At 39.7% G+C, this 26083-nt stretch overlaps 1 protein-coding gene across 3 annotated transcripts in view; it reads left to right on the plus strand.

Annotated features, from left to right (window-relative positions):
* The window catches only part of PDHX (pyruvate dehydrogenase complex component X), a 99216-nt gene that overhangs the window by 54438 nt on the left and 18695 nt on the right, over positions 1-26083 (plus strand). For all 3 annotated transcript variants that reach the window (XM_073347928.2, XM_073347930.2, XM_073347931.1), the window contains 3 exons: positions 4990-5173; positions 8276-8423; positions 25654-25712. In XM_073347928.2, coding sequence (XP_073204029.1) covers positions 4990-5173; positions 8276-8423; positions 25654-25712 — 391 coding nt within the window. The remainder of the gene's footprint in view (positions 1-4989; positions 5174-8275; positions 8424-25653; positions 25713-26083) is intronic.

Raw genomic sequence — 26083 nt, forward strand, 5'->3', positions numbered from 1 at the left:
TTATACTTTCTGGACTCTTAAACTGACTCCTTGATTTAGGGAGAGATTTTAGGGAAGGGGAGACAAAAAGTAATTACACACAATGGCCAATTACAGTTGCCTTTTGTCAGGGCAATTCAGAAGTTGTTCCCCTTCTGTGCCCAAATGGATTGGAGAAGAGGTGGTGACCCAGCTCAGACTCAACAGAGCAACACTCCATGGAACAGGTTGCATCAGACTAAAGAGTGCACAGCCTACACAATCAGGGTCTAAATCCAAAGCCCACTGAAATCAATAGAAGGACCCCAACTGACTTCATTTGCACTGGACTAGACCCTCACTGTTTATGCTGGAAAGCTCTGTGTTGCTCTGTACCCAAGGTTGTTCTTTAAAAGTATAACCTAGCTTTTATCTCTTGTTGGGTTTTTTTCAGGCCAAATTGCAGGTGGGATTTCTGGTTTTAAGGATGAAATAAAAACCATGTCATCAAAGTAAACAAAAGCCAGAGAGAATAGGTATTCTTCAAGTGTGTGTCAGTGTGGATCCCATGGCAGTTGCACATGCACCTCGTGTGTCCAAGACTGCACCTTTTGAATAGCATTGTCCATTGGGGCTGCACATGCACCTTGTGCTGCCTTGTACACCTGTGTGAGGGCACGAAGCCATAAAGAGTGGAGCAGTTGTGGCCCTTCCTCTTGCTGCTTGAGACCGAATGTAGTGACCGTTCAACCCACTACTCTCCTTAGAGATTTAACTTTTTTCTTTCCCCCGGCTACAGTCTGTGAAGAAAACTTACCTTAAAACTCCCATTTTCCTTGACTTAGATGTTCTGGAGAAAAAAGAGAGAGAAAACTGTTCATGACATGCACCTTCCCCTCACACCTGTACAGCAGGGTGAAGTACTTTGCATCATGCTTCATGGTGGACTCTGAAATGTCATGGTTCAAACCACATTGGTCTTGTGATTGACTGATTTCTATCAAAGATGGACATATTTGTTGCCTCTTCAGCTGAGGGGAGAGCCACATCCCTGATGATGCTCTGTATACAAATCCTTCTCTTCATTTACCCACAAATCCAGTGCTGCTGGGTTCAAGTTACATCTGCTAGAGAAATTCATGTGGGTCACTTTGGAACCAAAGGTGACAGAATGAGACCAACGGCCAGTGCGCTCTCAAACACACACCATACCCTGGGCTCGGTGGAGGGTGCGGGGACATGAAAACGTGATGCTGGTGCTGACAGAGTCGGCCGTGGAGATTTCTGTGTTGACAACCTCAACGTCCATGAAACCCACAACACCAACAGCCTTGGTGCTGGCATCTCAGGCAATAAAGTCAGCGCCTCTGCAGAAGGTCAGCACCAAAACACAGAGCCAAATGGAGCATAACTCCAAATCAAGCATAACCCCAAGCATAAGAGGAAGTCCTAGAAAGAGTACATAAAACCCCACTTCTCCAAGGACAGGAATGGAATGGCTTATGGGCAGAAAAAGAAACCTGGTACTGACACTAGCATCATGACTGAGCCTGGCAAGATCCTGAGATACATCTGCATTTATCTGCGTCTCCCGAGGGATGTTCTTCATGTTGAAAGGATGACTAGCACAGGAGCCAGGTGGCTGTGCAAAAGATTCTGATCTTGTATGCATGAGGCACATACTTACAGTGAGATCCACCCTGACTACAACGTGTTGAAGAACTACAGTTTTTGTAGGTTATTTTTATAAAATATGAAGCACAGAAAGCGTCACTCTTTGCAGGGTATCTCTTTCAGTATATTAACATTCTTTGACCATCTTTCTCTCTTTCTGGGGCCAGGTCTACACTAAAAAGTTACATCGAAAAATCCACACACCTGAGCGACATAGTTAAACGTACCTCACCTCCTCCCCCTGTAGACAGCACTAGGTTGATGGAAGAATTATTCTGTCAACCTAGCTACCACCTTTCAGGGAGGTGGATTAACTATAGCAACAGGAGAACCCTTCCCATGGCTGTAGTGAGTGGCTATGCTGAAGTGCTAGAGTGGTGCAGCTGCAGCGGTGCCATTGTAGCGATTTAAGTGTAGACAGCCTGAGTTTTCTATCCATCCTTGTACTCTGACGTTCAGCAGAAGGAAACTGAGGTGGCTGAGGAACAGCACAGTACTTTATAACCACCACCAGGGATGCCAGCGTGCTCCCCAATGGGCACCATGTACTGCAAGATTTTGTTCATTTATTCAGGTTTGCAGAATTGGGCCTTCTAAATACGGTTGTTTAGGATATTCTGTTTCAGCTTGTCTACTTAAACTGTAAACTATACAAGTAGGCAGCTGCATTTGAGAAAAAGGTGTCCGAATTATGCAGAAAACTTCCTAAATCTGAGCTTCTGCTAAATTAGTACTTCACATGGAGACACTGAAAGTATTAGCTGAAAGGTTTCTAAGTATCTGGGCCATCTTATTATAGTGGTGTAGTGAAGTGTAACTCTGAGTTGCCAGTCTGTGCAGACTCCATGTGGTAACAATTTTGACAAGGAATATTCAATTACTCTAATACATGTGGTGGGAAGGAAAATGTGTGCTTACCAATGAATGTTTGCTGTTTTGACAATAGGTTTACCTGTCGTAAGATTTGCTTCCCCTCTGTGCTGTGTTAATGGGTTTTAGAAAAGCAGTGTTGCTGCCAACCTTATTTTTTTAAAATATTATAGTAGTTTGATATGAGAGGCCTTGTGTCACCGGCCAGCTTTATTTGCAGGCCCCTGTCTTAAGAATGTTTTGTTTGTACCCTGTGGCATTAATAAATTGGTGTTCTACTGTGTCTTTTTATTAATCAGTTGAATTGCACAGATTCTGTAATAAGAAATTTAATGTGCTGCACTTACAGGATCTAAAGACTTCTAAATGAATCTTCTAATTTAAAAATAAAGATCTGTTTTCCTAATAGTTTTATATTTTTGTACACTTAAAATCTAAAGAAATCAATCAAACAACAATAACCAGATGGTTTTAATTAAATACTTATTACTGCCATGTTAAAAAGCAGAAATAATTTCCCTTTGTCTTTTTGTGTCTTCTTTGTGACCATTTTCTCAACTAAAATGTCTAGTTTTTTCTTTAAAAATCATTTTATTCAGTAAAAGTTTTTCATCTAGTAGAGGATCTATATTAAATAAGTGTTTGATTTTAAAAGAAATTCAAGTATGAGTTTAATTTGCAAAAGTAAGTAAATTCTTTCTTTCTTAAGGGTGAAACTGCTTCCTTAGCTCACCATATTATGCTTAGGTACTTCAGCAAATGATATTTGTATCAAAGCATCTTTGTACACCTGTGTTATTGACAGGGTATGTCGAAAGAAAGACTGAAGACATTTGACATGGGTTTAATCAGGCCACAACTTTATTATTAGACGTCTGGGACGACCTGGCAGATAACAGTAGACAGTGTAGATAACCCCATGTTTATTCCATAATTACTCGGGGGGGTGGGCGGGGGGGAGGGAAGGCTTTTACCTGCTACCTCTCTTTTCCCCTCCGGGTCCCGCCAACAAATCCATTGCCGGGACCTTAATCCCTCCTCCCCACCCCCCACCCCGTCCCATAGGAGGATTAATGTGAGCTATAAGAATTGGGGGTTGGCTCCCTGCCATACCAACCATAGGAATCCCCAACTGCCCTCCATTCGTTCCTTTCATGAACTTCTCTTTTTAAGTCCTTTTCCAAGCCATTTATCCGATCACTGTATACTTTTCCTGTGGAGTACCTACACTTGACATCCGCCCTACACTTAAATAATGAGTTGCTTCAACCTTGGTTCATGTAAAAAGGAAGGCTCAAGGCACCATGCTGCCCCTTTTCAAAGCCTGCATTCCCAGGGGATGCCCCTTTTGCAGCAGTTTTCATCTCTTCCCCCACCCCAGCCATAAAGCACTGTTCCCTTCACTCACAGGGGAAGCTCTTCACACTTTTGTTTTTAAAGCATATTTTCACAAATACACACTTATATCAGAGTAAAGAGATGTGAAACTTTATTATTTCCTAATCAAAGAGCTGTATGGTCTAGTAGACCAAACATAGGGCTGGGAGCAAGGTATTCCAGAGTTCTAGTTTTGACACTAACTCATTGTTTTATCCTTAGGCAAATTACTTACCCGTTCTGTGTCTTGTTTGTACCATGGCCTGCTAGCCAAACATCCGCTTGCTTAAAGGTGCAGGGCGGTCATTAAGGATGTTGACACAACTGTTGAAATAGTGTCAGAGCTAACCAGCAAACAACAGTACATATTTGCTAGAACATATAAAAATAGTAGCTATTATTTTTCATTAATGTCTCAGCAGTGGGGTATTACATTTGAAAATAAATAAATAAACTTAACTATTGAGCCTGCAGCGGGTGAGAGCTATGGGGGCCTGTGTTGGCTGACTGCTCCAGCCTCACCGTCCCAGGGCTTCAGTGTAAAATGTCACGGAGGTCTCTGGAAGTCACTGATTCCACATCCTCTATGACATAATCTTAGCATGATTTATAACTGGTCTATTTTTCAATGTTTAGAAGTAATGCAGTTATGTATATGTGATCATTTATTTTAACATATAAATGTTATGTTTTATTTGCTGTGTCCCAAATATAGTCTGAATGCACATCTCATCTGTTCCCGTAACACCTTCATTTTAAGAATTGACAGTACAATGCACAGTATAGTTTAGCCACTGTTGTCTTTTAATGATGATAAACATACTCCTGTTTCTCAACTGCCCTGTGCTGCTGCAGATTTAAATCCTAACATGGCACGGATGAATAATCTATAAATATTTATGGTGTTTCTTTATGCTCCTAGGAGTTTTCTTTTTGCAAATTATTATTGATTAAAAAAATTGCCTTTTAACTTTTAGTTTAATATCCAGAATTTTAATAGCCAGAAGCTGCTCATTAGAGTTGACTCTTGAAATTGTAGTATTTCTTTTTTTGTCTGTTGTTATGCTTTGTTCTTTCTAAGTATTTTTCATATTACTGTTTAATCAACAGGGATGCACTCAATCTTCTGCAGCAGAAACAGAAGAGCAAAGCTGCGGAATCAGGACCTATGGTTTCTCCAGCTCCTACTCAGCCTACTGTAGTGCCTTTGGCTCCACAAGCAACAACTGTGTCCTCTGTTTATCCACGGCCTGCAGTTCCACCAATTTCCATACCAGGTCAGCCTGCAGCACAGGTAATAACTCTGTTAAAGCAGCAACTTGCATTCAGTTACAAGTAAATAATGCCACATCTTTTCATTTTAAATAAATAATAATAATCATGACAAATATGCTGAACTTCATTTTAGTCAGTGTTATCTAGCGATTGGAGACGGGGCCTGGGATTCAGAACTCATGGGTTTTATTCCCCAACTCTGCAACTGACTTGCTGTGACCACAGGCATGTCACTTAACTGCTGTGTCCTTATCTACACTTAGAAAAAGGTTCTTCCCCCCACCCCCCAACTAAATTAGTTCAATTAAGCTACTTTAACTGGACTGAAAACCTCACTTAACATCAGTGCAAACACAGTTTAACACATTTAGCATGACATGGCTATATCTTGACCTGCTGAAGACATTAAATTGATGCTAACTGGGCATTTAAGTTGTGCTAAAGTGGTCTTTTTGATCAAAGTTGATCTTCATTTTTACCTCAGTTGAGCTAACCCAATTGGGGAACCTCCTCCACCGAGTTTTTCCCCCCCCCAGACTACATAAGGCCACAATGGCTAAGTTTTCCCTTACCCGTACAGTAAAACATTACACACATCTGATTATATGTATAGCACGTTGAAATCTCTGAATAATAAGAGGCATGTGAGTGCAAAAATCTATAAGCATGGATTAAAAATAAATATAGGTAAGAAGCATGGAGTTGGATTAGGCAAGGGTTAGAGCAGGGGTGGCAAACTTTTTGGCCTGAGGGCCACATCGGGGTGCAAAACTATATGGAGGGCTGAGTAGGGAAAGCTGTGCCTCTCCAAACAGCCAGGTCCCCGACCCCTATCCACCCCCTCCTACTGCCCCCCTCAGAACCCCCCGACCCATCCAAGCTCCCCTGCTCCTGGGACCCCACGCCCCAAACTGCCCCCCCGGACCCCACCCCCTATCCTACCCCCTTGCTCCCTGTCCCCTGACTGCCCCCCAAGACTCCTATCCACACCCCCACCCCCTGACAGGCCCCCCAGGACTCTACCCCCTTTCCAACCCACCCTGTTCCCCGTCCCCTGACTGCCCCAACCCCTATCCACACCCCCACCCCCTGACAGGCCCCACCGGGACTAACACACCTATCCAACTGCCCCCTGTCCCCTGACTGCCCCCACCCTAGAATGTCCGCCCCATCCAACCGCTTTCTGTCCCCAAACTGCCCCCCAGGACCCCCTGCCCCTTATCCAACCCTCCCGCTCCCCCCGCCCCCCTTATCATGAAGCTCAGAGCAGCAGGAGCTTGCAGTCCCGCCTCCCTACCAGAGCCAGCTGCGCTGCCCGTGCGGTGGGATGGATGCAGGGGGGGCCAGAGGCTAGCCTCCCCAGCCAGGAGCTCAAGGGCCGGGCAGGACGGTCCTGCAGGCCGGATGTGGCCCGCAAGCCATAGTTTGCCCACCTCTTGGTTAGAGGATTGGGGCTGAGTAAGGATTGTTTGTGTTTATAAAATGTCAAAACCTTGTGAGCCTTTCTCTGAATAGTTGGACCCTAAATGGCAGAAATATTGAAAGATCCATTATTTTGGGGAGAATTCCACCATGCCGGAATGCTTCCAGATCGGATCTGTGAAATTGGACCATTCTGGTTCTAGAACCAACTTTGAAGTACAGCTGCAGGTTCAGGTCTGGTACCTGTTAACAATTTATAAGAGTTATAGAATGTTTGCAAAAAGAAAAAGAGTACTTGTGGCACCTTAGAGACTAACCAATTTATTTGAGCATAAGCTTTCGTGAGCTACAGCTCACTTCATCGGATGCATGCAGTGGAAATGCATATATCAGCTTATGCTCAAATAAATTGGTTAGTCTCTAAGGTGCCACAAGTATTCCTTTTCTTTTTGCGAATACAGACTAACATGGCTACTACTCTGAAACCTGTCATAGAATGGTTGGTATTCTGTGATGAACCATAGTAAATAATGTAGATTTTTTTTTTTTTTTGGTAAGGTTAAAAAAAGTAATAAAATTTCAGGTCTAGATATTTTTTTCTGTCATGATAAAAAAGTGCTTTGCCTGCAGCTATATCAGAACACACTGTGATTTGTATTCAACACACAGTGTATATGCTGTATAATTTCAGAGAGTATTTCTTGTGAAATCCACCTGTTTTTCCTGCTTGATATTTTCATTGGCATTACAAGGAATTGCTTGCAATATAGTTCCCTTTCATGAAAAGGTTGTGAATGCTGAATTGCGACATGACTGAATGAATTGGGCAGGAAAGGCAGGTTGATGACAAAGGAGACGGATGTACAGTGAAACCTGTCTTAAGCAACCACTGAAGGGACTGATAAATCTATAGCTCAACAGAGCTTCTACTAACCGTTCTCTTCTAAAATAAAGGTTTAGCATAACTGTACTCTGCAGGCCCTAAGCTGGTGTAATACAGCAATGCTGATTTCACCAGCCGAGAACCAGGGCTGATATTTGTGGAGTAATTTGCTAGATCAGTAGGATTCATTGTACTCTGTAAACTGAAGTTATCTTGTTCCTTATCAGTGATAAGAAATATGGGCAGAATAATAGAAATTGGGTACACTTTTTACCCCAAATGTATATGACTGTGGAATTTTCTTTAAAGAAGATAGTTACTTGTCAGTACTGTCTGTATGGACCACCCATCTTGATTTCCTTTATGTGCTGAAGATCAAGTACTTGTATAACATGTTATAGTACTGTGCCTAGAATCTCTGTGTTTATCCAGATTTAAACCTGGCAGGCGTGGTGCAATGGAGCAAATATTCAGATTTTTTTTTCAGCCTTCATTTTCTTACACTTCAGCTTTATGGAGTAAGATAAAACAAATACTGTACTGCATTAATTTCCTTGGTTCTGTATAACCTGTTTTGCTGGTCTGAATAGGATTTTTCTTTCTGCTATCTTTCATTAAGAATAGAACATTCAAATTATTTAAATTTAATCTTAGGCATGTTAATACTAGCTACATGTTAATGCTTTTTTAAAGTTGAGGTTTGTTGTAAGTGAACAAAAGCTACCAACTGAAAAGCATTACTGCCCTACTCTTGTTTCAGCAGAGGAGTGTGGGTGTTCTCTCCCTGTATTTAATATGCAAAATATTTGCTTTCAGGGTACATTCACAGAAGTCCCTGCCAGCAACATCCGAAGAGTTATTGCTAAGAGATTAACAGAATCTAAAACTACTGTGCCTCATGCATATGCTACTACTGACTGTGACCTTGATGCTGTCTTGAAACTAAGGAAAGAACTAGCGAAAGGTTGGTAGATGTTGTTTATTATTCAAAATAAACTGATCTAAAGACTACCCAGTACTAACTGGACTATCTTGACCTGCTATACAATTAGTTACACCCACGCTCTCTGTACAGAAAGAAAAGGAGTACTTGTGGCACCTTAGAGACTAACCAATTTATTTGAGCATAAGCTTTCGTGAGCTACAGCTCACTTCATCGGATGCATACTGTGGAAAGTGTAGAGTGAGTAGTCTTCTATATTGAGTTTCAATACTGGGCATTCAAATAAACTTTCTTTCTTTGTACTATGACAATTTGTTTTCATTAAGACACTTCCTGTTTCACTGTCCTGTCTTAAGCAGCCACTTTGTGTCTGTTTCTGGGGAGGCTGGTGATGATTGTGATGTGATTTTTATGTATGTCTACAAATCTAAAATCAAGTAAAAGTTATTGTGGTGTGGGTTTTTTTTTTTGGTTTGTTTTATTTTAAATTTGATTTCATTCAGCATGTTGTTTTTAAAAGCCCCTTCCTACGGAAATAAACATACTAGTCAAGGTGTTCTAATGTGACTCATGATTTTGGGTACCTTAATTTTTGGAAGCCCAATATCACTTTAAAGGGGCCTGATTTTCAGAAAGTGTTGAGTATCCTTCCTCTGAAGACCAGGCCCAGTTCTAATTTCTCAGGTTACCTGAATTCACTAATCATTCTGGAAAAACCTTTGCCAGTCTATTCACAGGAGATGCACTTCATACAATATTTCTTTTTTTCATAAAGTCATGGCCTATCTTTCTGAATTTAGAATGCAGCCTAAAAATGACAGAATGGTTTGCCACAGATAGTGGTATAATCTTCAATCCTTAACTCTACTTTAGAGTTCATCTGCTGTATTACAGTTATCAAAACTGTCCGTTATTGTGTAGTCTTTTTTTTCTCAGTACATTGACAGACAAGCAAAAAATTACCATTTGCTTCATCATCCTGTAGATAAGACACAAACTCTGTGATTGCTTGTGGTTACTGGAATCAAGCAGGTTCATAGGAGACCAGAAGACTGCAATGTTATTCAACCAACCAGTATGAGAATGCTCACGCAACTGCAGATTAACACAAGATTTCTAATTATACAGTAGGTTTTTGTTTCCTTCAGTCCTATCTCTAGAATACCTGCAGATTTTTCTGACTGACCACCTAGAGAATTAGGTGTATTAGAATCTTGGCATATCGGGATGGATGCATTATAGGTTGAATTCCTAAATGACAAATCTGTGTGTAATGTTGAGGGATATCCTACTGAAAGATACACACATGCCGTTTCCCATAGCATACGCTACTGGAAGCCTGGGTTTTGGTAGCCTAAAGCTGATGAAGCTACTGGGAAATGAAAGGTAATTCAGTATGACTAAAAGCTTTGTGTGGCTTTGTCTTCACTAGGAAAAAAAGGTGTGTTCTTAACTCATCTTAACACATGAGGTAAAATCCATTAAAGACCAGGCAATTTGTAGTTTTAATATGAACTAGGAGATCTTACCTTGAATTCAGTGTGATTTATGCATGTGCTTAAAGTAAATACTAGAGCTAGTCAGAAAATGGAATTTCTGTCCTGCGGAAAATTCTGACCGTATGGAAAAACTTCAATTTGAAACTAATAATTTCATTTTGATAATGCTGAAACATTATAATAAAATTAAATATATAAAAATGTAATAATAGAAAAGTTTAAATGAATCCAAAGGAGGTAGTCTAAATGACTACTTTCAAAATGTTTCCATCAAAGATTTAATCTAAATTGACACATTCCTGCAACACATTTTAGATTTTAATGACACTGCATTTTCTGTTGGAAAACTATTGGCATTTTTTCTACCACCTTTATTAAATATGCATATAGTAGTACTCTGCTGAATTGCGGCCTGACAAACAAAATCCTACTGTTTGGTGGTGAATACTGAGATTTGTAAATCCATCCTACTTGAGAGTGCTACCTCAGCTCTATTTAATGTGCAAAGATATTTTTTTAAAGAACTTCTGTTGTCCAGAATCAACTTGGAACTCAAGTGAAGTTGTATTCTTTATATTTGGTAAACTATGTAGACTGGGGAGTATTCATTGCCTTTGAAGAATATTATATTAGCTGACTTTAGTCACTGTGTGTACGAAGGAACTTGTACTTGTGGCAGAGGAAAAATGTAGGCAGCCACTTAGCAATCCCTATATTTATCTACTCAAAAATCTTCTCCTCATTGTAACTAAAGTAACAGTTACATTGTTGTTTGTGAATCTATCCGACGTTTCTAGTTGCCCTCAGATACAGAACTGAGGATATTATAAGGAGTATTTGTTATTACAGCCACTTATTTGATCTAAAGAGAGAACACCACCATAATACAGTCTATTTTTTAAATGCTGTTACTAGAAATGTGAAAAATATTGAAACTGTTTCCATCAGACCTTGAAGTCTACAGGCTGAGTAACTCAAACCAAATATAAAACTCAGTATGCCATAATGTCATACTAGAGAGGCTACAGGTTTATCGTGATCCAATACATATTGCTCTTTAATAAATCACATTTATTTATTTATTTTATTTTAGAAGAATTCTATCTTCTGGCTTAGCCAAGTAGAAACTTTAGGCTGAGGCAAAGCTTCTCTTCTGTTCTGTAACATAATGTTTTACTGTGTTCTATTTCAAGGACTAGTTCTGATTAATTATTCATTTTAATAAGTTCATGTTACCACCTAGATGAAGATGAAACGAATTTGGTAAACTGTGAAGTCATGTGATAAATGAATTTACCATGCACCTTTGACCTGCTTTCTGCTCACTAATCTATCTCTCAAGGATTTATTCTAAAATTGTAAATCCCTGAGTAGTTGCAAACACTTGCCATAATTCTTAATCAACCTGCTCTGGAAAATTTTCCTTAGTCTCCTGCAAAATGTGAATTTTTCTCCACAATGATGTGCAAGATCCATTCCTGCCCTAGCAATATCTTTTCTGTACATAAAATGTCATTACATTAGTGTCTGTCTTGCATCCCTGCAGAGGACTTAAAAGTCTATTCTCCCACTCAGTGGACAGTCCTCTGTCTAATTTAAACCAGTTATATCTGAATCTCTCACTTCCATGAATTATAATCACATTTATTACTTTTCATTTTTTAGGGGGAAAATGCTTTAAAATAATTGGGAAAACAATGACTGCTTCTCCTTTTGATGAATCTAGTAAATTATGTTGATGGAAGGCACATATAATCACTTACAAAGTTTAATTTATCAGTGTATAAAATTCAGATAATCTAGGGACACAGATCTATCTTTGTCACTTTGCAAATCTAATTTTGGACCATATCGCTGTGAAATCTCATTTTTCTCCCCCACAGAAGTGTAGACTTCATAAACCCAGCAGCAAAGCTCAACTCTTCTTAATTTTTTTTAATGTGTTCAAGAACTCTCACAAATAAAGTTATGTAAGTAAATATTAGGCTGAGCCAAGTCTGTTAGCGAATTAGGATTAGAATTATGCATGTTGTTTCTTTTACATCAAAAGAAAAATTTGCCTTTAGCATTTCATAGTATTTTTTTTTAAATGAATGGTGTATTACGTTTTAGGAAGATACAACTTTGTTCTTCAGGATTTTTATGGAAATGTATGTGAATATTGACCTTTGTTTTACACAAGAAAGTATATAGATAATCCAACAGGTTTCTGATGTGATTTCTGAATGGAATGTTTTGATAGTTTTTCTTCGATCATTTGTGTCAGGTGTGCATATGATCTCAGCTGTTGTTGAGCCAGTTTTAATATCTGTATACTCTCCATTACATCATCCATTACATCATACTACACATATTGACAAGCTGCTACACATGAGAGGGAGCTTTATAAATCCAAAGAAGCCATATACAGCATTTGCATTTTGTCTTAAAGCTTTCCGGTTGTGTTTGCAATCATCATCATCATGGTTTGAAAACTTGTAGAACCAGATTCAGCTAAGGAAAGTGATAGCTTAGCTTCAAAGGTGGCAACCCTGGCAAGGGTCTTTGACTGCGCAATGCCTGTCTAGAGTGATAGGGCTGATTTAGGAGATGGTGCAGCCAGTGGTACTGATTAAATGCATCCCCTCGCCAGCCTTCGCCTGATTGTAAAGCTGTGCTCCTCCAGCAGAATTCACAAGACAAGGCCACAGTGAAAAAACAGCCCGCCCTTCCTGGTGGGTGAACCTATCTTGTACTAGCTGCATTAACAATAGCTACTGCAGGGAGACATCATGGCTGGTAAGGTGGGGCCGAATCTAACCTGTAATCTGGTTAATACACCGTCCTATTTTTGGAGAATAAAACCCAAGGACCTCACCACTGGAAACAAGATATAAAACTTAATCATGCATCAAGCCGTAGGGAAAACAGAAACAACAAAATGGAGCAATAAATACAGTAAAATCCAGTGCACAGAAATGCAAGTAACAGAATCAAGTTAGTTTCCTAAAAAAAAAACTGCCTCAGCACTTCTTCACAATGATAAAATACCAAGCTCAGCAGAGCAGTCTATTAGCTGAAAAGATGCACTGAATATGAGAAAACGTATGAGTTTGACCACAAATATACATCATTCATTGAGAAAGTAAAGATATCCACTTGGCAGAAAAACACACTAAACGCCTCTTAAATTAAATATCAAGAGGATTTTAGGCCAGAACAATAAACAAACTTTAATATACCACTCACCCATCTTGCCTCAGTCCCATTACTTACTAAAGTGGGGCTTAATCCCTGCTAATACCCCTCTAAAGAGTTTTATCACTTTAGTGTTTTAGTTACACATCTTCATAAGTATATGATTTTTCTTTGTACCCAGATGAATGTCATGTGGTTTGTAAACAACTTCACCAAATACAGGGCTGTCTACCAGAGCAAAGGAGGGTGCTACTAACTGCCTGTTTTAGTGGATTTGGGACAGAAAGAATCCCTTTCTTTGCTCCTGCGATGCCACTGTGGTGTTATGTAGCATGTACAGTACACTTTACATCTTATTCATTAGTGCACTGGAAGAGTTATCTCAGTAGAACTGCTGCAAACCTTTTGTCCCACAGTGAGCTCAGTAAGACAAGCCCATCAAAGCTTGCTTGCTCTATTTTATGAACTGTCTGCCCTTCACTTGAAAGCTTCAAACACATTAGACTTGTAAATAAGGAGTCTAACTAAAATAATACAGACTGGGTGCCTCTGATCCAACTGGAAATGATACTACTTTGAATGATATTCTATCCTCAATTTGTTGAAACATCTTTCAGTTGTAACAAGCTCATGTTCTCCTGATGATCTGCACTGTGAGAAACCAACAAACTTTCTTTACTCTGAACAATCACCTAGACAAATCATTAACATGGTCTCATCATGGGTCATCCATCAATGTACAAATAAGAGACTAATTCATGTATGGATTTAACATGTGAACTGTTTTGTAATATTGTTCATTTGACTTCAGTGGGAGATGCCCCAATTTACACCAGTTCATCTGCTCACATAGCATTGCATTTTAGATTTGGAGCAGGATGTCATGTGACTCAAACCCTGTATGCATTACTTTTGTAAATTTAGTGCTAGAATGCAAACAAAAAAGGCCCTAGTGAGCAGGAACTTTTGATTGGAAGATTCTATGATATTTGGATTTATATATAGCTTTATTTTTAACAAAGTCTTTCTGAATTTATTGTAAGCATTGAATCATTCATGAAGAAAGATCATAATTTTTGTTTCATGGTTCCTTGTGGAAAAGGCCGGATACTTTATTTCCCTTGTATATATTAGGATCTATATTGTTTTCTATAGAGATTGTACAGAATCCGACATAGTAATTTAAAACTAAGTTTCAGACATCTATAGTTTTTCTATGTCCTCCCTCTACCATTAACACTGGTTTAATTAGTTTAAGGAAAATGTATGTGAGCTGTTCTGTAATTCTTCCATTTGAGTATGAGCTCTGTTTTCTTTCCTCTAATGGCAGATTATCCCCTGAAATTCCATTTATCTTCTCCGCCATCATAAAAGATTTTTTTGGGCATTGGTCTCTTCTAAATTGTAATTCTGTTCCAATCAAAATGTTTTTTGGGGCAATGGAATTTTCTTCAGTCATCAAATATAAAGCCATTTGAGCTCAGCATTCACTATCTCATGTAATTAATACTTTTTGTTCTTGCTGTATAAATTGAGCTATCTTACTGAAGGGTTTGGAGTAGAGCACTTGGAGCAGGACTATCTATTCCAAACTCTGTCAACTTGTCCAGTGACACACAGTGAATCACTTTGGGTCCAATCCTGAACATTGCTGAGCGATTCCCATTAAAGTCTATGGCACCTGATGGAATTGGGCTATTAATCTCACAGGGATTTTGTGAAGCTTAAATAAAGTCTCAGCGCTTAGTGTGTAAAGCATATTGCATTTTCAGCCGAGCATCTCAAAGTGCTGTTCTTCTGCTAGTTGGAGTCCTCTCTTTTTTGAGGTAAAAATGTCACCCCCTCTAGGAGTTGTATGTTATCAGTCTGCTCCTGCTCCTTTTGAAGTGGTAGATGGCAAAACTGCTGTTGATTTAAGTCAGAGCAGAATTGGACCCTGTCCTGTGTCATCAGAAGGGCAGGGTGAAGCTGGGAGCAGAAGCTGTGGCTTCTACTGCTTTTCCAATAGTGTGAACCCTAGGAGGGTCTGCAGGTTGAGGTTTGGGAGAGCAGGTTAACATGGGAGAGCTAACAAGGAGAGGAGCTGGTCATGGGGAAATCTCTCCTGTGGCAGGAAGATGATGGGAATACTGCTTCCAAGGAACTCAGTAGATCACCTAGCAGGCAGTGATTCTGGTCCCATCACTGAACTCCCTCCCACTCTCAGCCATCTGCTGCAGAGCTATATAATGCAGGTCTTTTATAATCCCCTGTCTGTAGTCCTTTAAACTGTTTCCCAGGAGGATCACATGCTCTGTTTTCCCCAACCCCCTCTAAATTTATCTATAGTCATTTTTTTCAGAGAACTTAGTATATTATAGCTCTCTATCGCACTTGTGAGTGCGAGAACTTTGGCAGAACAGACCCCAGGGCATCAAATTGGTCACCCAGAAAACGAGGAACATGCTGTCACCTGTGAAAAGTTTGGTTTAAGTGACTTGCCCAGCATCGCACAAGTACTCTGGCAGAGTCAGGGATTAAATCCAGTTCTGCAGTATGGCATTCAACTGCCTAAACCACAAGACCAGACTTATTCTTGCAATCCCTTGCCTCATTCTGCAACAAATAAGCAAGATTCCTACGGACAATAGTCTCTTGACTACAAAAGCCTGATCCGTTCCTTGAGTCCTGTCTGTCCTATGCACTGAATGAGGCAGGGATCCTGTGGAAAACACAGTATGTGATCATATCTTCTTTTGTATGGAAATAGCAACATTTACAAGTTAATAGAAAGTTTGAGGGCTTCAGGAGATGCAGAGTGCACCTTTGCTATCCCTCCTGGAAATGAAAAGATGGGAACTCGTTCACAGTGTGTTCTATGGTGTGGAGGTTTCCACATTCACACTATGGTGAATCCTTCATTCTCCATTTGTGCATCAGGTGAGTGCATCTTCCACGTAACATCCTAGTACAATTGATGGTCATCCAGCGTCTTTGGCAGAGCAAGAAAACAGGCAGTTTGGCGGTGGGATCATCTATGGAGTGTTTGCTCTTTTTACATCAGAGCCTGCCCTGTTACATGTTTTGTGAGAATGGTTGGCAGGTCTCAAGGCAAGTGCGAGGCAGGTGAACAAGGTTGTCATGAAGCGAGAGCTTTTGGCTAGTGAGTGCTTTCCCATACTCAGGCAATGTAGCCATCTCTCACTGGATAACTCAAGGAAAGATGTTTGCAAGAATTGGAAGCCAAGGCAGCAGAGTGAATTTCAGTTACAAGTCTCATAACTGCATTTAGCTGGATATTGACAAGGTCCGTAAGTGACCTTTTTCCCCAGACAGGTGTGCAATATTCGGCCATGGAACAAACTGCTCTTTTAAACATAGAGGGGGGATGTGTGTGTAAAATAAATATAAGTACACACACACACACGAATATATAAATAATCACTAAGTATATCAGTAATAAATGCAAACGGTTGAGTATATATAAATTTAAAATAAGTGTGTATTAGGTCTGGAGTAAAATTTTCACAAGCGCTTAAGTGACTTAAGAGCCTAGGTCCCATTGACTTTTAATGAGAGTTAAACTCCTAAGAGGTTAAGACACTTCTTAAAAAAAATGGGACTTTGGGTAAAATTTTCACAAGTACCTATATCAAATTATTAACTGCAGATAGTTTAATGAATATTGAACTTTTTCCTGTGACTATATTAATCTCAAATATTTAAATTACCCACCAAACAGAACTGCTGGAATAACATTCAACAATTGGTTCATCATCAAATAAATTATTTATCACTAAATTACTTCATGATTTGACTAATTCTATCATTTATCTATGTTGCAATGTCTTATTGTTTTGCTTTTTTCACCTTGAATTTTTCTAACCAGTTTTTTTTTAAAAGAAAGAGTTATAGTTGTTCTAGACACAAACCCCAGGTTTTCAGTAGCTTTCATGTTCCCATATGTAAGTGTCCTGTACAACAATGCCAACACCAAAATGAATAAGTAATTTTCTTTTCTTTGGGGAAAGGGTTCCTAGCAATCCAGTCTGTGTGCACAGTAATCTATGTGCAGCTGGGTAGAGATTTTTGTCTAAAATGAAAACATAGCTTTCCTAATGTGTGACATCTATTCCAATTCAAAGCTTAATATAGTCCTGTGCTAAAAATATTTCACACCAGCGGGGTCATCCAGATTCCAGTGCATGATGATAAAAGGATTTTGATTTACTGAAAGCTTGGCCTTTACTGCAAAGCTAAGCAGCTTTGATACCGTCACACTACAACACCAAAAAGGAATAATCAAGGTCTAGGTTAAATTTCTTTGTGAGTGGGTTGTCACGTGGATGCTTTTTGGATTTTCTAAAGTTACTTTTACATAAATATAGAGCAAAACAAGAGGTGGGGTTACCTCCTTTAGGAGGAGGACAGGTCACTACATTAATATCTGATCATGTCTGAATTCTAACCTGTGCCTTCTGTCTTTGGAAGCTATAAAGGAGGTGAGCCCACCATCTTGTTTTGCTCTATATTTTACCTTGCATGTGCCTACAGCTTCCTCTTGCTTCTCAGTTAGCCTAAGAAAAACAACTTAAGTCTAAAAATAATGTAATATAAACTTCTTAAGCTAAAACAACTTAAGCTAGTTTTTTCTCTTTAAAAAAAACCAAAAAGCCTCTCCCAATGTGGGTGTGTGTGCACACCTCTTGGTGTGACATACTCTAAAACTCATCAAGGGGATTACATTTTTTTAAAGCATTTCATAATCATTTGCTATTCCTCACACTACAACCTGTGAGTGAGTTGTTCTTCCATTTTACAGATATAGAAATTGAGGCACAGAGGTGACAAAGGCACAGAGCTGCGACTAGAACTAAAAAATTATAGACTCCTAGTCTTGTGCCTTAATGACTAGACCACACTACCTTTCTTCTTTAGTAAAGTACCAGGGGAAATTTAGCTGTTATTCAGATTTCCCAGATTCTGATGGCATGTGGTCTGATCCTGCTGTCACTGACTGACTACTTTTTAACTGCTGGAGTACCTAGAGTATTTTCCTTTTGGTTTTTTCCCCTCAGATGAAGTCTTACTCACAGGCTATTGTCAAAGGGAGTTTGAGTAGATTTCAAACTACTAAAGGTCATAGGAGGAAATGGCATGGGTTCTATTCACAAAATTATCTTGTCTTTATAAAATAATTCACTTGCATTTAGAGTGGACACCTTTAAAAATTCACTTGTTTACCCCTTGTGTGGATTTCTAAGTGTTGCATGCATTGGTGGGGTGGGTGGGGGGTGGGAGAGGGAAAAGGAGAAGGAGCCAGAATGTCCTTAAATGGAAAATTGAGTTGTGTTCCCTTTTTAATTTGGTTTTAGGATGGTGGCTTCTAACAAATGACTAGCAAGCTGCTGTCCAGGAGGCAAGAGAATCCAGCATCCCCTAGACCAGTGGTTCTCAACTGTGGTCCACCGCTTGTTCAGGGAAAGCCTCTGGCGGGCCGGGCTGGTTTGTTTACCTGCCGCGTCCACAGGTTCAGCTGATCGTGGCTCCCACTGGTCGCGGTTTGCTGTGCCCGGCCAATGGGGGCTGTGGGAAGCGGCGGCTAGTACGTCCATCGGCCTGTGCCGCTTCCCACAGCCCCCATTGGCAGGGCACAGCAAACCGCAGCCAGTGGGAGCTGTGATTGGCCAAACCTGCGGATGTGGCAGGTAAACAAACCGGCCCAGGGTGCTAGGGGCTTTCCCTGAACAAGCGGTGGACCACAGTTGAGAACCATTGCCCTAGACACAGAGCTTTTATTGTTCTGATTTGTTATGAATATACACAACTAAGGTGGTCCTTAAAAGATGAAGTATATTTTCACTATGCCTTTGTACTAAGGGAAACAGACACTGATAGTTCTGGCTAGGCCAGGAATAATGTGGACAAGCTTGTGTCTCATACACACTTCCGCCAATGCAGCTCAGTATTGATCTGCAACATCCCCGCTATTATAATACAATCCTGGCTCACTTTCGGGAAGACGTTACCAACCATGATAAATACTGTAGATTAGTTATGTGGACAAAAGGAGACTAGGATATGACCCCAAATTCACTAGTTATAGTTAAGCAAATATCTCTTAATTATAGAGATGCAGCTTAATTTCCTCTGTTTTGAGAAATGTTTTCGAACACATGTATCAAGTGCTGTAAACCTAACCCCCTGAATTGAAGCATTTATGTGGCCTTGGCTATTCAGGAGCCAAGTTACTATGACAATAGACTAGTCCAGCAAGCTGTAGCTTTTTTGATAATGCATTTAATACCCTAAAAAAGTCTCAGACATCCCTTCAGGATGATGCCATAGTTATTGTGAAGTTACACTACTATGTATCAGCAGCTATTCCTCTCCTGCCACACACTACTGATTGTATCTAGTTATCACAGCCTCCTCCTAAACACTCTGCAAGTAATGTAGTGAAAATATAGCCATTGACTTTTTCCACACTCTATCTGGAGTAGGGGGAAGGGAAGCAATCCTTGTGTCTAAGCAGTATGCACCATTCCTTATGTTCACACTGGAAAAATCCTCTCCTCTCAAGTTCACAGTGTCTCTTTGGGCTAAATCATTACTATTGGGTTTGATGTGGTTTTTAAACACTATAGACTGCTGACCCATGCATCAAGAGCTGCTGCCTGCTCTGCTGCTGCTGCTGCTAACAGAATTTCAGCATTTGCAGAGGCCTTCACCTTGGTAATCCTTGTAGTAAAAGGCTCCAAGGGTCATTGTAGAATGGCGAGGTTCTGGTTCACAGTTGAATACAGATAATCCTTGTGATTCTTCCAGTTTATGCATTACAGAACATAAAAAGGAACAATGAAATTTGAATATACAGGATTATTTTTCTTTATCTTTAGACCAACAGTAGATTTCTGCATAAGATTTAAGCCAGTGTATAATACACAAAATACATGGTCATCTATACTGTGTGTGTTACTCTTTATTAATAGACTCATTTATATTACTGTATTCTATTCCATGTATAGAGTTGCCCCTCCAAAGCTTTAATTTAATATTGTAATTAATACTGAACTAAAATTAACTTGCTCATTGTACTAAAACTGCAGAAATTTAGTATGAGACAAAAGGGGAGATTTCAAAGGAACACATGGCAGTTCCTAATTCCCATTGACTATCAATGCAAATGAAGTGCCATTGTACCATTTATACCTTTGAAAATCTCTTTGTAAATCTTGACATGGTCTCTCTTTAGCCATTCTTCCTACAGGTTTAGCTGGAAACTGAATACCTTTTATTCTTATCATAAACTGTTTAGTATTGCTCACGTACACCTTGTTAGAAAGCAGCTAGGTTGTACTCCAGAGGTGGCTACGTTTCATTAGCGTGTGGAGCAATTCCTGCATGTATAATATTTACTATAGTTTGCAAAGTACCTTGGTAACTTTCTGGAAAAAAGGATAAATAAATGTAAACTAAATATTACGTTAAATATACCAAACTACAGATTTTTTAGTAATTAATTCACTGTAAGCCATTCTAGCAAAAGAAAATGTCTTCCCATTTTAGTCCTAAAGACTTCCAAAGTATTGTTACAAAAATGTTTATTTTTAACATAATCTCCATAAATTGTCTTGACATTTTGACATATCAACATTGCCTAAAGTTTGGAGTTCTAAGTGACTGGCATTCTTTCCCTATTTAAACTCAGCACTGTTTCTGTGTATTTATTCTGCATGCAGTGTTATGAAGTAAATCATCATCCCATTATAATGAGTCAAGTGGAGATGTTGTCTGATTTATGATGTCAAAGGCAAAGAATGAAATTTGGCTCGTGGTGTCAGCTGGAAGGATAGGATTGTATTATAAAGTTCTCTTGATTTAGTGATTTTTTTTTCTAGTTCCAGTTCCCATCTGAGAATAGCACATAACCACTCCTACATACAGTATGTGTGCTTGAGGGGGAAAATTTTTTTCTCACATTCTGCAGTAATTTCATCTCTTCATGGCCAGGAAAGGTCTAAAGAGTGGATATACAGTACATTGTAAAGAGTGTTCTGGCAGGATTTTGCTAATAGATCACTCATCAAAATCAGTTTGCTCATTATTCACTATTCTCCTTACTGTAGTTTCCAACCCCCACATTTAATGTCCAATTGCAATAACCGCTTCAGAGTAACAGCCGTGTTAGTCTGTATTCGCAAAAAGAAAAGGAGTACTTGTGGCACCTTAGAGACTAACCAATTTATTTGAGCATGAGCTTTCGTGAGCTACAGCTCACTTCATCGGATGCATACCGTTGAAGTGAGCTGTAGCTCACGAAAGCTCATGCTCAAATAAATTGGTTAGTCTCTAAGGTGCCACAAGTACTCCTTTTCTTTTTGCGAATAACCGCTTGTGGATCCAAATGGGTCAGTCTAGCTTGATAACAAGTAATTACGAGATGTGCTGCGAAGACAGTTTTCAGAGTTGTATTAGTTTGTAGGTAAGGTCAAATTAGAGCTGGCATTTGGTTTTAGAGCCTATAGCTGGGAACCAAAGGGACCTAATCCCACTGAATTTCTGAATCCCTTAAATTACTTGGAAAACCGCAACCAACAGCATCATTTGTTTCCATGAGAGTTCTGCCATCTTGGGTCAAAATCTTGCAAGAATGGTTGTTTTCATGGTATTTTGGCAGCACACTGACTGGAAACAGAACACTGGCTCATCCTATATTGGAACAGACCTGGAATCAACACAGTAGGGGCAGAATTGGATCTTGGGAGTTAAATCAGAAGTCCCTTCAGTGATGGTCACCAGTTCAAAACCCTTGGGGCAAAACAAGAACCTTTATGTAGAACCTATTTAAAAAATGAATCCATTTTGCTAGATTTTCAAAAAAAAAAAAAAAAATGTTCACTCAGCTACATGCACAGTTCCCAGGATTGTGCAAGGTAAATGTGGATGTAAATGACAGGTTGGAACTTTAACATACATTCCCATCCCTCAGCCCAACTGCATATTTGTAAAACACAGAACCTGATTCAGCAAGCACTGACTCATAGGAGTTACTTAAATTGCATGACGAGGCTTGTTTTAAAATCAATGCAACTACTCAAATGAGTAAATATATGCACATAAATGGTTACGGGATTGGATCCTGATTGTTTAACCACATGAAATTTTGGCCTTTCCATGAAAGGGTTTTTAAAAAAATTAGAAATAGCTTGAAAAAATGTAAAAAAAAACAGAACAAAAAACCCAGGCAGTTGCTAAGGTTTTCATCAGAACTTCAGTATTTAATGAACTAATTAAAAGATGATCTCACATGTTAACTAACAGTTAACATGTGATCTTCGAAAACGCCATCCTAGCCACTATGGATATAGAAGCTCTCTTCACGAACTTTCCACACAAAGATGGACTACAAGCCATCAGGAATAGCGTCCCTGATACCATCACGGCAAACCTGGTGGCTGAACTTTGTGACTTTGTCCTCACCCACAACTATTTCAGATTTGGGGACAGTTTATACCTTCAAGCCAGCGGGACTGCTATGGGTACCCGTATGGCCCCACAGTATGCCCACATTTTTATGGCTGACTTAGAACAACGCCTCCTCAGCTCTTGTCCCCTTATGCCCCTACTCTACTTGCGCTACATTGATGACATCTTCATCATCTGGACCCATGGGAAGAAGGCCCTTGAGGAATTCCACCAAGATTTCAACAATTTCCACCCCACCATCAACCTCAGCCTGGACCAGTCCACACAAGAGGTCCACTTCCTAGACGCTACAGTGCTAATAAGCAATGGTCACATAAACACCACCATATACCGAAAACCTACTGACCGCTATACTTACCTACATGCCTCCAGCTTTCATCCAGACCACATCACATGATCCATTGTCTACAGCCAAGCTCTAAGATACAACCGGATTTGCTCCGATCCCTCAGACAGAGACAGACACCTACAGGATCTCTATCAAGCATTTTTAAAACTACAGTACCCACCCGGTGAAGTGAAGAAACAGATTGACAGAGCCAGAAAGGGTACCCAGAAGTCACCGACTACAAGACAGGCTCAACAAAGACAGTAACAGAACGCCACTAGCTGTCACCTACAGCCCCCAACGGAAACCTCTCCAGTGCATCATCAAGGATCTGCAACCTATCCTGAAGGATGATCCCTCACTTTCACAGACCTTGGGAGACAGGCCAGTCCTCACTTACAGATAGCCCCCCAACCCGAAGCAAATACTCACCAGCAACTACACACAACACAACAGAAACACCAACTTGGGAACCAAACCCTGCAACAAATCCCGGTGCCAACTCTGTTCACATATCTATTCAAGGGACACCATCATAGGACCCAACCACATCAGCCACACCATCAGGGGCTCATTCATCTGCACATCTACCAATGTGATATATGCCATCATGTGCCAGCAGTGCCCCTCTGCCATGTACATTGGCCAAACCGGACAGTCTCTATGCAAAAGAATAAATGGACACAAATCTGACATCAGGAATCATAACATTCAAAAACCAGTAGGAGAACACTTCAGTCTCTCTGGTCACTCAATAACAGCCCTAAAAGTGGCAATTCTTCAACAAAAAAACTTCCAAAACAGACTCCAGTGTGAAACCGCAGAACTGGAATTAATTTGCAAACTGGACACCATCAGATTAGGCCTGAACAAAGACTGGGAGTGGTTGGGTCATTACAAAACCTAAACCTAATTTCCCCAATACTAATTTCCCTCTACTGTGATTCATACTTTCTTGTCAACTGTCTGAAATGGGCCACTCTCATTACCACTTCAAAAGTTATTTTTCCTCCCTTGGTATCCTGCTGTTAAGTGAATTATCTCATGAAACTGACCTCACACTTGGTAAGGCAACTCCCATCCTTTCATGTATTTATACCTGCTCCTATATTTTCCACTCCATGCATCTGATGAAGTGGGTTCTAGCCGATGAAAGCTTATGCCCAAATAAATTTGTTAGTGTCTAAGGTGCCACAAGGACTCCTCGTTGTTTTTGCTGATACAAACTAACACGGCTACCACTCTGATAATAGTGCATTGGTTTTTAATTAAGGTATATCTGTTATTCATGTCATACCTAAGCATTTTAAACAAAACAAAACCACCTCTATTATGTTCATCTGACAAAAAGTGATTGCTCATGTGATGATTAATCTAGTCCATGTCAAGACTAAGCATGCATAATGGCTGTGATGTGAGTTGGAGGTTTCAGTCTAATTCATAGAGGATGGATGTTCAAAAACAAATACAATCACTAGAGTTTATTCTAATCTTGTTGGTAGTCCTAGCCAGGAGGCCTGGGTTTGTGAAGCGATTAATACTGAATTCCCTATTGGCTCTAGCATCTGTTAACATCAGGTTCCCTTTGAGACACATAGGTGAGTGCAGGGTGGGTGTGAAGGGAGAGTTTTTCTTGATGTCCAGGAGGTTCCTGTTGTGGGAAGAAGACAGAGGATTTTGGTTTCTCCACTCCTCAGTCCAGCACTTTTGCAAAGGCACTAGTTCAACCATTAATATGTTCTCCTCTCCCCCCACCCCCAAGACAGTTAAGCCACCAGATTGCTCATCAGCATTGGTTAAAAACTGAACACACTTTTTTTTTCCCCATCCTAAAATACACAGTAGGTCATTTTTGAAAACAAGGTATGTCTTTGCCTTTGGAAACAGGATATTTCTGTGGTGTGATATTTTCCCTGTCAATTAAGAGAATTTTGGATAACAGTTAAGTTGTTCCCAGAATAAACATTTCTTGTCAACTAATATAACTAAAATAATAGAAACTAATTGTTCTAAAGTTCATGAATCACAGTTCTCCTAATTGCTTGCCCCTCTATCCACATCTGCTGGTTTAATTTTATCCTTTGTGCTTTAAATACTAGTGGAGCATTCAGTCATGGGGGATTTTTTTGTTTGTTTTTTTTCTATCTCTAATTTTTATTAGGGCATCTTGACTGATCTTTCCTTTTCCTTTGCTTCTATGAGAGTATTTCCTGTAGCGTATTAGGCAGTGCTTTGTCCATTAGCATCTCCCTCATTGTCTGACACTTCAGTATGGAAACAAATAAACCGGATTCAGAGTAGCAGCTGTGTTAGTCTGTAGCCACAAAAAGAATTTCCACTGCATGCATCCGATGAAGTGAGCTGTAGCTCACGAAAGCTTATGCTCAAATAAATTTGTTAGTCTCTAAGGTGCCACAAGTACTCCTTTTCTTTTTGCAAATAAACCGAGTATCTTCTAGAGGAGACTAGACAGGTTTTCTCCTTTGTCTATTGGGGAACTAATAGCACACTATTTCTGAACTGCTCCTACCTTGTGGTAATAGAAGCCTTGTGCTTTGTGTCTAGAGTTTATGCATTTTATATAGAGTTTACATGCTGTGATTATGTTGTTATAACCCAGTTATTTAATAATTTGTGACAGTATGACTTTCTAAGAGCCCTAAAGACTAATTGACTGAAACGCTGGAATATTCAGTCATGAAACTGTCTGGTTTGTAATTTCTGGAGCTACACTAGTAACCACTACTCATAATATTTGTATTTATTTTTCCTCTTGCAGATGACATTAAAGTATCAGTAAATGACTTTATTATCAAGGCAACAGCAGTTACCCTCAAAGTAAGTAAATAATTTACCTTCAATAATATAGTTGTAGAATAAACTTTTTTTGAGGGGGACAAAAGAAGTATTGACAAAGCTTGGGAATACTACAGTACCACTGTATTTCTATACATTACCTCTTTTTAGATGAAAGAATTGTGAGCATAGTAATAGTGGTCCATGATCTGCACTGTGTATTGGTTTTTGACATGGAACTTAAGGTGTTGGCATTGACTTAATAAAGCCCTAAATGATCTATGATTAAGCTAAGATTTTGTCATGCATTTTTTAGTCGTCTTTTGTATGGCTGGTGTAGAGCAGCAACTACAATTTCATCTGAAGTTGATTGAGTCAAATGGCTACATCCGCAGTAGCAGAATTTATTGCAG

The sequence above is a fragment of the Lepidochelys kempii genome, chromosome 6 (assembly GCF_965140285.1).
Source record: "Lepidochelys kempii isolate rLepKem1 chromosome 6, rLepKem1.hap1, whole genome shotgun sequence".
NCBI lineage: Eukaryota > Metazoa > Chordata > Testudines > Cheloniidae > Lepidochelys > Lepidochelys kempii.